The sequence below is a fragment of the Hylobates moloch genome, unplaced genomic scaffold (assembly GCF_009828535.3).
Source record: "Hylobates moloch isolate HMO894 unplaced genomic scaffold, HMol_V3 SCAFFOLD_2, whole genome shotgun sequence".
In the NCBI taxonomy this organism is placed as follows: Eukaryota; Metazoa; Chordata; class Mammalia; order Primates; family Hylobatidae; genus Hylobates; species Hylobates moloch.
In genome coordinates, this window is record NW_026652277.1 from 93,187,971 (window position 1) to 93,200,942 (window position 12,972).

Consider the following 12,972-nt stretch of genomic DNA (forward strand, 5'->3'; position numbering starts at 1 on the left):
CTTCACTAAAAACAAGAAGTTAGTTGACTGGTTTTAACCAGTCAAGATTTTTATCTTAAGATTTTAAGATAGTTGGGGGGAAAGGACTTATTTTTACTGTAAGACTTAATTTTTTTGTTTCTTTTGTATCATATAAAACAAAAACCAGAGCAATAAACCCCAATAATAAATGTTTCTCTAAAAAAATCAAAATAGGATCCACTAACTTCGTTGTCAAAAATCTTGACATCATCATGAGGCCAAAATAGGAACAGAATGATGAAGTTTGGTACCTCTCTTTCCCTTTCGCTGTTTCTAATTATCCCATTATCCAAAACTTTCTTCTCTTCCTAACCACCAAGTGCTGTCATTCTGCCCCATTCAAGCCTTCATTTCTTGGTAGAAATGCCAAACTGTCATACTTTACACAATCATAATGGACTCTGAGTTCATGAAGTAGTTACACACTAAAGGCAGTTTAACAGCTCTTCTACAAACAACAACCTGGGTTTGCTTTATCAATCAGACGCTTATGGCTATGGAACTGTAGACAAATTTTATAGGCCTCTCTAAACCTCAGTTTCCACACTAAAAAATAGGGAAAGTTGATCTATACTTTGTAGGGTCAGGGCCTTTGAAATTAAAGGGCATGAAATACATAAGTACCTGGCACAAAGTAACAACGCTATACCTGTCACTCCCCTCCCTTTTACTGACAAGGCCATCCTGCCACTCCTTAAACACTTTAAGTAATAGAATGTTTCCTTCTTGCTGTCTACTCCAACTGTGTGCAGTTATATTTGTTAGAAAATTCTCTCTTAAACTGGCAAGAAAATGCCAAGAGTTCAATGAAAAGATCATAATGGCCCCAGCATGGCGGCTCACACCTGTAATCCCAACAGTTTGGGAAGCCGAGGCAGAGGATCACCTGAAGTCAGGAGTTTGAGACCAGCCTGGCCAACATGATGAAACCCCATCTCTACTAAAAATACAAAAAATTAGCCGGGCATGGTGGCAGGCGCCTGTAATCCCAGCTACTTGGGAGGCTGAGGCAGAAGAATCACTTGAACCCAGGAGGTGAAAGCTGCAGTGACCCAAGATCACACCACTTCACTCCAGTCTGGGCAACAGAGCAAGACTGTCTAAAAAAAAAAAAAAGATCATAATGAACTGAAATAGTTGGAGAAAATTTCATTCAAAAAACACTTCATAAATGCAGTATAACTTTGAACTAGGCCTGGAAAGATGGATGAGATATGGAAGAAGGGAAAAGACTCAGAAGCTTAATTGTTCATTCACTCATTCATTGACTCACTGTCATCAAAAATGTGGTTAATGCCAAGAACTTTCTAGTTACTGGGTATCCTCAGGGAAATAAAACAGATGAGAGTCTGCCATCATGAACTACACATCCCAAGAAAGCAAGACAGAGACAAACAAGTTAGATGTTTGTCTTTGGATGCCTGCCTGTTCAATTAATAGCACCGTTCAGCTTGAAGTGGAAAAATTACCTAAATTAATAAATGTCTCTATATATTAGAACTGTTGCTTTTTAAAAGTCTTGATATAAGGAGAAGCAGAAACTGATAGCTAAAATGATACTCTGAATTAGCTGTAGAGTCCAACTACTTTCTTGTCTTTCAAGCTCACAAATAATGGATACGGTTAACTAATCCCACTTAATGTCTTTGATATCAGTAACAATGAAAATTTCTATATCAAGATTTTTAACAAATACAACTGTGGAATATATTAGCCTTGTTTGCATTTTAGCAGGAAGAATAAACTCAAAGACTAAGGCAAATTCTGTACCAGTCTGACAACAGCAAACTATAATTACGTAAACAGATGTTTTCACCATTCTATGAAATGGAACGAGATGTTATTTGAAACATGGACAATTTAAATAACTTGCTGCAGAATATAACCAAACGTTTTAATTTGACTTGAAAAAAACCTGTAATATTAGCAGTCAGCAAAATACAATCAAATTTATATATGAAGAGCACAGCACATCACAGGAGATTTCCTCTATAAGTTGATTCAGACCTCAGAGAATCAGGAGGAGTAATGGATTAACCTGTTTTGTATCATTCACTTAGCAGTATCAAGCTTTCACTGGAACAGAAGAGTACTAGTAACATTAATAGTTTTCATTTTCTCCTGTATTTTGTTAGTAGCTCTAAAAATTACATGAGGACAGATGTTATAAATAAACTTAAATATAACTGTTCTCTTCAATGAGCCTAGGAAAAATATAAGTTTCAATAAAAAGAAACAAGGGGTTTAAAAGTAATTTTCTTTCCATGTCCTTTTTTCTACTAAAATACTATATTGAGTTGTTTTCTAACCAAAATATGAAGGAACAGACACTGAAATTTGCCCAATCGACTAAAGCAACTTTAAATCCAAACAAAATATGTAACACATTGCTGATGAAACTGGAAATCAAGAGATGGAAAACAAACTCAGTGAGAGCCTTACAATGAACTCAGCTTACTGTCCAGGGAAAGTGTCCAGGCCATGGCAAAGGGAAGATAAATCCAGGAGCAGCCCAGTGGCCTCCCTAACTCCAGGAAATGGATCTGGGAGTTCACAGAGACTAAGGTGGCTGAATTTCATAAGGCAGAATACAAGAGGAGAGACATGCACAGAGAGAAAACTCCTTAAATATGCAAAAGGTCATCACTGAATATTTAATTGAGTACTGATTGGTGCACATGTGTGAGGAAACTACAGAAGGTAGGGAAAACCCCACTCAAAATAATTAGAAGAAACTAACTTGAAAACTTTATTATTAATAGATCATCAGATGTGGTATTCAGAAGAATTTTTGCCTCACTAATGGAAAAATTAATTCTAGAAAGTCCTGTGGTCTCACCTAGTAAAGCTTAAAAGCAAGACCTGAAAAAGACAGGCTATTTCCAAGTAACTTAACTGCATCCAATAAAAAAAGTCAAAAATATTTATAAAAATACAAAAATATCAGGAACCAATAAAATTCACCATATCTAGCATTCAGTTGAAAAATGCTGGCTGAACGTGGTGGCTCACACCTGTAATCCCACCACTTTGGGAGGCCGAGGTGGGTGAATCACTTGAGGTCAGTTCAAGACCAACCTGGCCAACATGGTGAAACCCTGTCTCTACTAAAAATACAAAAATTAGTTGAGCGTGGTGGCAGGCATCGGTAATCCCAACTACTTGGGAGGCTGAAGCAGGAGAATCGCTTGAACCCAGAAGGCAGAGGTTGCAGTCAGCCATATCGTGTCACTGAACTCCAGCCTGGGTGACAGAGCGAGACTCTGTCTCAAAAAAAAAAGTCATGAAAAAAGGAAAACATAATCTATAAAAAGGAGGAAAGTCAATCAATTGAAACAAACCCTCAAATTACACTTGAATTAGCAGGCAAGGCACAAAATCCATTATCATTTACTTCTATATGTTCAAGAAGCTATAAGAAAGACTGAACATGGGGACAGGCACAGTGGCTCATGCCTGTAATCCCAGCACTTCGGAAGGTCAAAGCAGGTGAACTGCTTGCACTCAGGATTTTGAGACCAGCCTGGGCAACAGGGCCAAGATCCTGTCTCTATAACAAACAAAAATTAACCAACCAGGTGGTGCGCACCTGTAGTCCCAGTTACTCAGGAGGCTGAGGTGGGACAATGGCTTGAGCCTGGGAGGTTGCAGTGAGCTGAGATCACACCACTCAACTCCAGCCTGGGCAATATCTGTCTCAAAAAAAAAAAAAAAAAAAAAGAAGAAGAAAGAAAGAAAGAAAGAAAGAATGAACATATGAAGAAGAGGCATGAGGCATGGAGTGCATGTGTGTGTGGACACAAAAGACCCAAATCAAACTTCTATAAGACGCAAACTATAATTACTGGGATAAGAACTACACTGGATAGAATTAAGAGATGAGACAATCAAGAAGAAAAAACTGTTAAAAGAATGTGAAGACAAAGCAATAGCAACTATCTAAAATGAAACAAATAAACAGACCCCCCCAAAAAAAAAGCATATAACTGAGCTCTGCAGCAGTTTCAGCAACCTAATTAACTTTTAATTGGAATTCCCAAATTAAGAGGTGGAGTGACAGAAAAAGTAAAATAATTGCAGAATTTTTTCCAAATGCATTGAAAACTATAAAGCCCATAGAACCAAGAACCTCAAAGGAACCCCCTCAAAAACAGAAACATGAAGAAAGCTACCAAAAGACAATTCATAATCGAACTGATTAAAACTAAGGATAAACAGAAAAAAAATCTTAAAAGAAGCTGGGGGAAAAGGCATTATGGACAAAGGAACATACAATGATGACAGATTTCTCACAAAATCAATGGAAACTCACAAACAGCAAAACATCTTAAAAGTACTGAAAGTAAAATACTGCCAATGTAGAACTTTTTGCCATACTAAAACATCTTTTGAAAACACAGGTGAAATAAAGGTCAGGAAAGTAATCAATGAAGTAGGAGGAGGCAGAGCAAGATGACCAAACAGAACCAATAATCATCTCCCCTGCAGGAACACCAAATTGAACAATTATCCACACCAGAAATCACCTTCATAAGAACCAAAGTATCTGGTTTTAATATCATATTGAGAAAAGGGGCACTGAAGAGGTTAGGAAAGACAATTTTGAACTGCCTACACTACCCTCCTCAACCCCCTGGACAGCAGCTGTATGACACGGAGAGAGAATCTGTGTGCTTGGGGAAGGGAGAACGCAGTGATTGTGGGACTTGGCATTGAAACTCTGTCCTGCCAGTCACGGTGGGAGGCAACACAGGGCAGAAATCAGCTGGGGCCCAAGGAAGGAATTTTTATACCAGCCCTAACCAGAGGAAAATCATCCATCCCAGCAGTGAGAACCTGAGTTCTAGCTAGTCCCACCAGTGCATGCTAAAGCACTCTGGCGTCCTAAATAAACTTGAAAGGTAGTCTTAGCCACAAGGACTGCAATTCCTAGGCAAGTCCCGGTGCTGTGCTGAGCTTGGAGCCAGTGGACTTTGGGTGCACGTGACCTAGTAAGACACCAGGCCAGGCATGGTGGCTCATGCCTGTGATCTAGAGCTGGGTGGATCACTTGGGCTCAGGAGTTTGAGACAAGCTTGGGAAACATGGCAAAACCCGTCTCTACCAAAAATACAAAAAAATTAGCCAGGCATGGTGGTGTGTGCCTGTAGTCCCAGCTACTAGGGAGGCTGAGGGAGAAGGATTGCTTGAGCCTAGGAGGTGGAGGTCGCAGTGAGCTGAGACACCAGCTGGGGCAGCCAAGGGAGTGCTTGCGTCACCACTCCCCCAATCCCAGGTGGCACAGCTCCCAGCTCTAGGAGAGACTCCTTCCTTCTGTGTGAGGAGAGAAGAGAGGAGGGTAAAGACGACTTTGTCTTGCAACTTGGATACCAGTTCATCCACAAGAGAATGGAGCACCAGGCAGAGTCCTGAGGCCCCCATTCCAGGACCTAGCTCCCCAATGACAATTCTAGACGCACTCTGGGCCAGAAGGGAACCCACTGCCTTGAAGGGAAGGACACAGTTCTGGCAGGATCCATTACCTGCTGACTAAAGAGCCCTTGGGTCTTGAATAAACACCAGCAGGTAATACTTGCCGGTACTTGCTAGTAGCCAAGTAGAACGTGCTGCAGGCCTTGGGTAAGACCCAGTGCCATGCAGGCTTCAAGCATGACCCACCGTGTTCACAGCTGTGGTGCCTATGGGGAGAGACTCCTTCTGTATTAGGTTGTTCTTCTGTTACCATACATAAATATCTGAGGCTGGGTAATTTACAAAGAAAAGAGGTTTAGGCTGGGTGCCGTGGCTCACACCTGTAATCCCAGAAATTTGGGAGGCCAAGGCAGGTGGATCACTTGAGGCCAGGAGTTTGAGACCAGTCTGGCCAACAAGGTGAAACTCCATCTCTACTAAAAACACAAAAATTAGCCAGGCATGGTGGTACATACCTGTAATCACAGCTACTCTGGAGGCTGAGGCACAAGAATCGCTTGAACCTGGGAGGTGGAGGTTGCAGTGAACCGAGATCATGCCACAGCACTCCAGCCTGGGTGACAGTGAGACTGTCTCAAAAAAGAAAAGAGGTTTAATTGGTTCACTGTTCTGCCGGCTATACAATTATGGCACCAGCATGTGCTTGGCTTCTGGGGAAGCCTCAGGGAGCTTTTATTCACAACAGAAGGTGAAGCAGGTGCTTGCAGGCCATATGGCGAGAGAAGGAGCAAGGGGCAGAGGGAGGTGCCACACACTTTTAAATAATCATATCTCATGAGAACTCACTATCTCAAGAACAGCACGAAGCTATGAGGAATCCATTCTTGTGACCCACAAACCTCCCACCAGGCCCCACCTCCAACACTGGGGAATACAACATCTCAACAAGAGATTTGGGTGTGAAAAATATCCAAACCATATCACCTTCTGCTTGAGGAAAGGAAAGGGAAGAATAAAGGAGACTTTGCCTTACAGCTTGGTTGCCAGCTAAGCCACAGTGGGGTGGAGCACCAAGTAGGCTCCTAGGATCCCAGATTCCAGGACTTGGCTCCTGGATGGCATTTCTGGGCCAAAGAGGAGCCCAGTGCCTTGAAGGGAGAGACCTAGACCTGGCAACATTTACTACAAACTCACTGAAAAGCCCTCGGGCCTTAAGTGAACATCAGCAGTGGCAAGGCATACTCACCACAGGCCTTGGGCAGTGGTGGTCATGAGGAAAGACTCTCACTTGAAGAAGGGAGAGGGAAGAATGGAAAGAACTTTGTCTTGCAGCTTGGATGCCAGCTCAGCCATAGCAGAACAGTGCATTAAGTGGATTCCTATGCTTCCTGACTCCAGGCCCTGGTTCTCAGGCATTTCTGGACCCACCTTGGGCCAGTGGGGAGCTCGCTGTCCTGAAGGGAGGATACAAGCCAGGCCGGATTCACTACCTGCTGACTGAAGAGCTCTTGGGCCTTGAGAGAACATCAGTGGTAGCCAGGCAGTGGTCGCCACAGGTCCCGGGTAAGACTCAGTGCTATGCTGGTTTCAGGTCTAATCCAGCGCAGTCCCAGTGGTGGTGGTCACATGGGTACTTGTTTCACCCCTCCCTCAGCCGCAGGAAGCTCTGCACAGAGAGAGAGACTCCATTTGTTTGCAGGACAGTAAGGGAAGAAAACAAGAGTCTCTGCCTGGTAATCCAGGGAATTCTCTCAGATCTCACCTAAGATCACCAAAGCACTACCTCTACCGGTCTGCAAGAGTCTGTGTTACTGGGTCTGGGTCCCCCCTAATGCAGATGCAGCTGCAATGAACAAAGACTTAGATCAGGACACTCAATTCCTTTGCATACTTGGACAGCCTTCCCAAGAAGGATGAGGACAAACAAGCCTAGACAGAAAAGACCACAATAAATACCTAACTCTTCAATGCCCAGACATCAACAAACATCCACAAGCATCAAGACCATCCAAGAAAACATGACCTCCCCAAAGGAACTAAATAATGCACAAATGATCAATCCCAGAGTGACAGAGATATGTGACCTTTCAGGCAAAGAATTCTAAACAGCTGTTTTGACCAAGCTCAACAAAATTCAAGATAACACTGAAAAGGAATTCAGAATTCTATCAGATAAATTTAACAAGAGATTGAAATAACTTAAAAATCAAGCAGAAATTCTGAACCTGAAAAATTCAACTGACATACTGAAGAATGCATCAGAGTCTCTCAACAGCAGAATTGATCAAGCAGAAGAAATAATTCGTAAGCTTGAAGCAGGCTATTTCAAAATACAGTCAGAAGAGTCAAAAGAATAAAAGGATAAAAAAGAATGAAGCACGCCTATGAAATGTAGAAAATAGTCCTAAAATGGCAAATCTAATAGTCATTGACCTAACAAGGAGGTAGAGAGAGAGATGGGGTAGAAGACTGATTCAAAGGGATAATAACAGAGAATTTTCCAAACCTAGACAACAATATCACAATTCAAAAGCACAGAGAGGTTACAGATTTAACCGAAATAAGACTACCTCGAGACATTTAATTACCAAATTCCTGAATGTCAAAGATAAAGAAAGGATCCTAAAAGAAGCAAGAGAAAAGAAACAAATAACATACAAAGGAGCTCTAATACATCTGGCAGCAGATGTCTCAGTGGAAACCTTACAGGCCAGGAGAAAGTGATATGACATATTTTAAATGCTGAAGGAAAAAACTTTTATCCTAGAATAGTATATCAAGTGAAAATATCCTTCAAGTGAAGGAGAAATAAAGACATTGCCAGACAAACAAAAGCTAAGGGATTTCATCAACACCAGACATGTCCTGTAAGAAATGCTGAAGGAAGTTCTTCAATCTGAAAGAAAATGATGTTAACAAGCAATAAGAAATCATCTTAAGGTAAAAAGCTCACTGGTAATAGTAAGCACACAAAAAAACGCAGAATATTGTAGTATTGTAACTGTGGTGTATAAACTGCTCATATCTTGAGTAGAAAGGCCAAGAGACAAACCTATCAAAAAATAACTACATCTTTTCAAGACACAACGCAGTAAGATAGAAATAACCAAAAGTTAAAAAGTGGGGGGGATGAAGTTAAAGTGTAGAGGTTTTATTAGTTTTCTCTTTGCTTGCTTGTTTTGGCAATTAAGTTGTCATCAGTTTAAAACAATGGATTATGTTATTTGCAAGCGTCATGGAAACATCAAGTCAAAAAACCCTACACAAGATACATAAAAAATAAAAAGCAATGAATTAAAACATACCACCAGAGAAAATCATCTTCACAAAAAGACAAGAAGCTGCCAGGCGTGGTGGCTCACGCCTGTAATCCCAACACTTGGGGAGGCCAAGGCGGGCAAATCACGAGGTCAGAAGTTGAAGACCAGCCTGGCCAACATGGTGAAACCCCGTCTCTACTAAAAATACAAAAAAATTAGCTGGTTGTGGTGGCGGGCACCTGTAATCCCAGCTATTAGGGAGGCTGAGGCAGGAGAATTGCTTGAACCTAGGAGGCGGAGGTTGCAGTGAGACGAGATCACACCACTGCACTCCAGCCCCGGCAATGGTGTGAGACTCTGTCTCAAAAAAAAAAAAAAAAAAGGAATAAAGGAAGAGAAGACCACAAAACAACCAGAAAACAAATAACAAAATGGCAGTATTAAGTCCTTACATATCAATAACATTTAATGTAAATGAATGAAACTCTCCAATCAAAAGACAAACAGTGGCTAAACAGATAAAAAAGCAACATCCAATGAACTGTTACCTACAAGAAACACTTCACCTGTCATAACACACAAAGACTGAAAATAAAGGGATGGAAGAAGATACTGCATGCAAATAGAAATCAAAAAAGAGCAGGAGTAGCTTATATTGGACAAAATAGATTTCAAGAGAAAAACTATAGAGATAAAGGTCATTTTATAATGATAAAGGGGTCAACTCAGCAAGATGATATAACAATTGTAAATATATATGCACCCACACTGTAAAACCCAAATGTATAAAGCAAATATTATTAGAGCTAAAGACAAAGATAAAACCCAAGTTAATAGCTGGAGATTTCAACACCCCACTTTCAGCATTAGATCATCCAGACAGAAAATTAACAAAGAAACACTGGACTTAATCTGAACTATAGACCAAAACGGACCTAACAGGTATCTGCAAAACATATCATCCAACAGCTGCAGAATACACATTCTTCTCCTCAGCACACGGATCATTTTCAAGGATAGACTATGCTGGGCCACAAAACAACCCTTAAAATTCAAAAAAATTGAATTCACATCAAATATCTTCTCTGACCACGATGGAATAAAACTAGAAATCAGTAACAGGAAGAACTATGGATACTATACAAACATATGGAAATTAAATAGTATTCTCCTGAAAGGCCAAGGGATCAATGAAGAAATTTAAAAGGAAATTTTAAATGTCTTGAAACAAATAAAAATAAAAACACAACATACCAAAACCTGTAGGATAAGACAAAAGCAGTACTAAGAGGAAAATTTATAAGCACTTACATTACAAAAGCAGAAGACTTCAAATAAACAACATAATGATGTAGCTTTAAACACTAGCAAAGCAAAGGCAAACCAAGCCCAAAATTAGAAGAAAATAAATAATAAAGATCAGAGCAGAAATAAATGAAATTGAAATAAAAAATACAAAAGATCAATGAAACAAAATGCTGTTTTTTTTTTAAAGACAAGCAAAAGATAAGCCAGACAAAGAAAGAAGGAAGACACAAATAAATAAAATCAGAGATGAAAAAGGAGACATTACAACAAATACTGCAGAAATTCAAACCATCATTAGAGGCTACTATGAAAAACTATATGCCAATAAATTGGAAAAACTAGATGAAATGGGTAATTTCCTAGACACATACAATCTACCAAAATTAAACCACAAAGAAATCAAAAATCTAAATAGACCAATAACAAGAAATGAGATTGAAGCTGTAATACAAAGCATCCCAGCAAAGTTAAAAGTCCAGGACCCAATGGCTTCACTGCTGAATTCTATCAAACATTTAAAGAAGAACTAATACCAATCCTACTCAAACTACTCTTACAACTAGAAGGGGAGGGAATACTTCCAAACTCATTCTACAAGGCTAGTATCACCCTGATACCAAAACCAGACAGACACATCAAAGAAAAGGAAGCCAATATCCTGATGAACACTGATGCAAAAATCCTCAACAAAATACTAGCAAATCAAATTAAACAACATATTAAAAAGATTATTCATCATGACCAAGTGGGATTTATCCCAAGGATGCAATGATAGTTCAACATATGCAAATTAACCAGTGTGATACATCATATCAACAGAATGAAGGACAAAAACCAAATAATCATTTCAACTGATACTGAAAAAGATTCTGATAAAATTCAACATCCCTTTATGATAGAAACCCCAAAAAAACTGGGTATGGAAGGAACATACCTCAACACAATAAAAGCCATATATGACACACCCCCAGCTAGTATCATACTGAATGGGGAAAAACTGAAAGCCTTTCCTCAAAGACCTGGAACAAGACAAGCATGCCCACTGTCACTACTGTTATTCAGCATAACAGTCAAACAATGTCTAGCTAGAGCAATCAGACAAGAGAAAGAAAGGGCATCCAATTTGTAAAGGAAAAAGTCAAAGTATCCTTGTCTGTAGGTAATATGATCTTATATTTAGAAAAACCTAAAGACCCTACCAAAAAACTATTAGAATAAACAAATTCAGTAAGGTTGCAGGATACACAATCAATATACAAAAATCAGTAGCATTTCTACATGTCAAGAGCAAACAATGAGGAAAAAAAAAAAATCAAGAAAGTAATCCCATTACATAGCTACAAATACAATGAGATAAATAAACTTGAAAAGAAATGAAAGATCTCCACAGTGAATAGAATAAAACACTGATGTGAGAAACTGAAAAAGACGCACCAAAAAAATGGGAATATATTCCATGTTCATGGATTGAAAGATTCAATATTGGATTTTTGTTGTTGTTGTTTAAATTGTACCTTTGATCCTAAGATAAACCAAGCAGTTAAATAATTTCAAAAAGTAAACAACAGACATTATCCTCAAGTTATCAAGGTGTTTACAAGGTACCTTTAGCCCCAAACCGTATATAGTATACAGCCACACAGGTGAGAACCAAATTCAGGTTTCCAACAAATATTATACAATGTTATTCAGAAAAAGCTGCAATTCTCTATGGCAGCTTGTGAGATTACTCTGGATTCCTCTGCAATTGCTGTCAAGACTGTAAGCCTCTCACATTCTACTTGGCTAACAGGCTAGGTCCAAGGAAGTGAGAGCCAATAGTCACTCAACACTTCATTGTGTCACTTCATATATACCATTATGTCTCCTTGCTTTTCAACAATTTCTTCTAGGTTTCAAATCGTTCTGAATCCAGTCTCTGAGGTAATACTGCTGGGTTAAGTATAGATTTTTCCTTCTTCAAGTACATCAGGATATGGTTTAGCTTTATTAAACTTCCAGATTTTCACTGTGTAAATGAGCAGACACATCAGAAAACAGATCAGCTCCAGGGCCAGGATGGCCAGAAGGAGATCAAGATATAATCTGATCTGCTGGGTTCCAAGGAAGGAATGCTGCAACACAGTATGAAGAGAATTATTGCATTGCCAGTGGAGTGTATCATTAACGCAAATCTCTTGAGATGCCTTATCCATCAGTAGATCAAGTTATAGCCTCGATTTCTGACTTTGCTGTGGTGACACTGGATGTAGCATTCAAGATGTAAACGGAAAATCCACCACAAAATAACTTTCCAAAGGATTACAACCATTTGAACTTCAAGAGGGTTGGTATAGTTTCCTGGGCACCTATCTTCATTTAGATTAGGGTAAGAACAAACCACATCTGTTAAAAATGCAAAAAATAACACAACATAAATAAACAAAAGATCTGCTATGACGACTGTAGGAAAAAGATAGAATCGGTCTAAAATGAGCTTCTAGTGAGTAATATTAAGAGAAGCTGAGTATCCAGAGGTGGGTCATCTTCAATACTTTGAATGATACCCAAGAAACCCCTTAAATTTTTAACCAATTTTGCTTTAAATATATGAGTCTCAAATCAACTTCCAGGTCTCACAGTTTTTCATTTTCTCAACCCCTCCATCCTTCCCCCAATGCCATTTTCCAAAGCTGGAGGCCAAAGCTTTAGCCAATCTGGCCTCTCCACCTGACAGAATCAATATTGTTAAAATGTCCACACTACCCAAAGCAATCTACAGATTCAACGCAATCCCTATTAAAATACAATGATGGCCAGGCACGGTGGCTCATGCCTGTAATCCCAGCACTTTGGGAGGCCGAGGCAGGCAGATCATGAGGTCAAGAGATGGAGACCATCCTGGCCAACATGGTGAAACCCTGTCTCTACTAAAAATACAAAAATTAGCTGGCTGTAATGGCACACACCTGTAGTCCTAACTACCCAGGAG

At 39.7% G+C, this 12,972-nt stretch overlaps 1 protein-coding gene and 1 pseudogene across 9 annotated transcripts in view; both read right to left on the reverse strand.

The window, feature by feature from the left end:
- SMAP1 (small ArfGAP 1) overlaps window positions 1–12,972 on the reverse strand; it is a 199,925-nt gene that overhangs the window by 156,244 nt on the left and 30,709 nt on the right. The window contains exon 2 of one of the 9 annotated variants that reach the window (XM_032153860.2): window positions 6,924–7,099. The exons of 7 other annotated variants lie outside the window; for them this stretch is intronic. In XM_032153860.2, coding sequence (XP_032009751.1) covers window positions 6,924–6,960 — 37 coding nt within the window. In that variant the 5' untranslated portion in view covers window positions 6,961–7,099. Of the gene's footprint in view, window positions 1–6,679; window positions 6,875–6,923; window positions 7,100–12,972 lie in introns of those variants that run through there. One more of the 9 variants, XM_032153868.2, reaches the window with a different exon arrangement.
- LOC116474360 (transmembrane protein 192-like) lies at window positions 11,772–12,724 on the reverse strand (annotated as a pseudogene).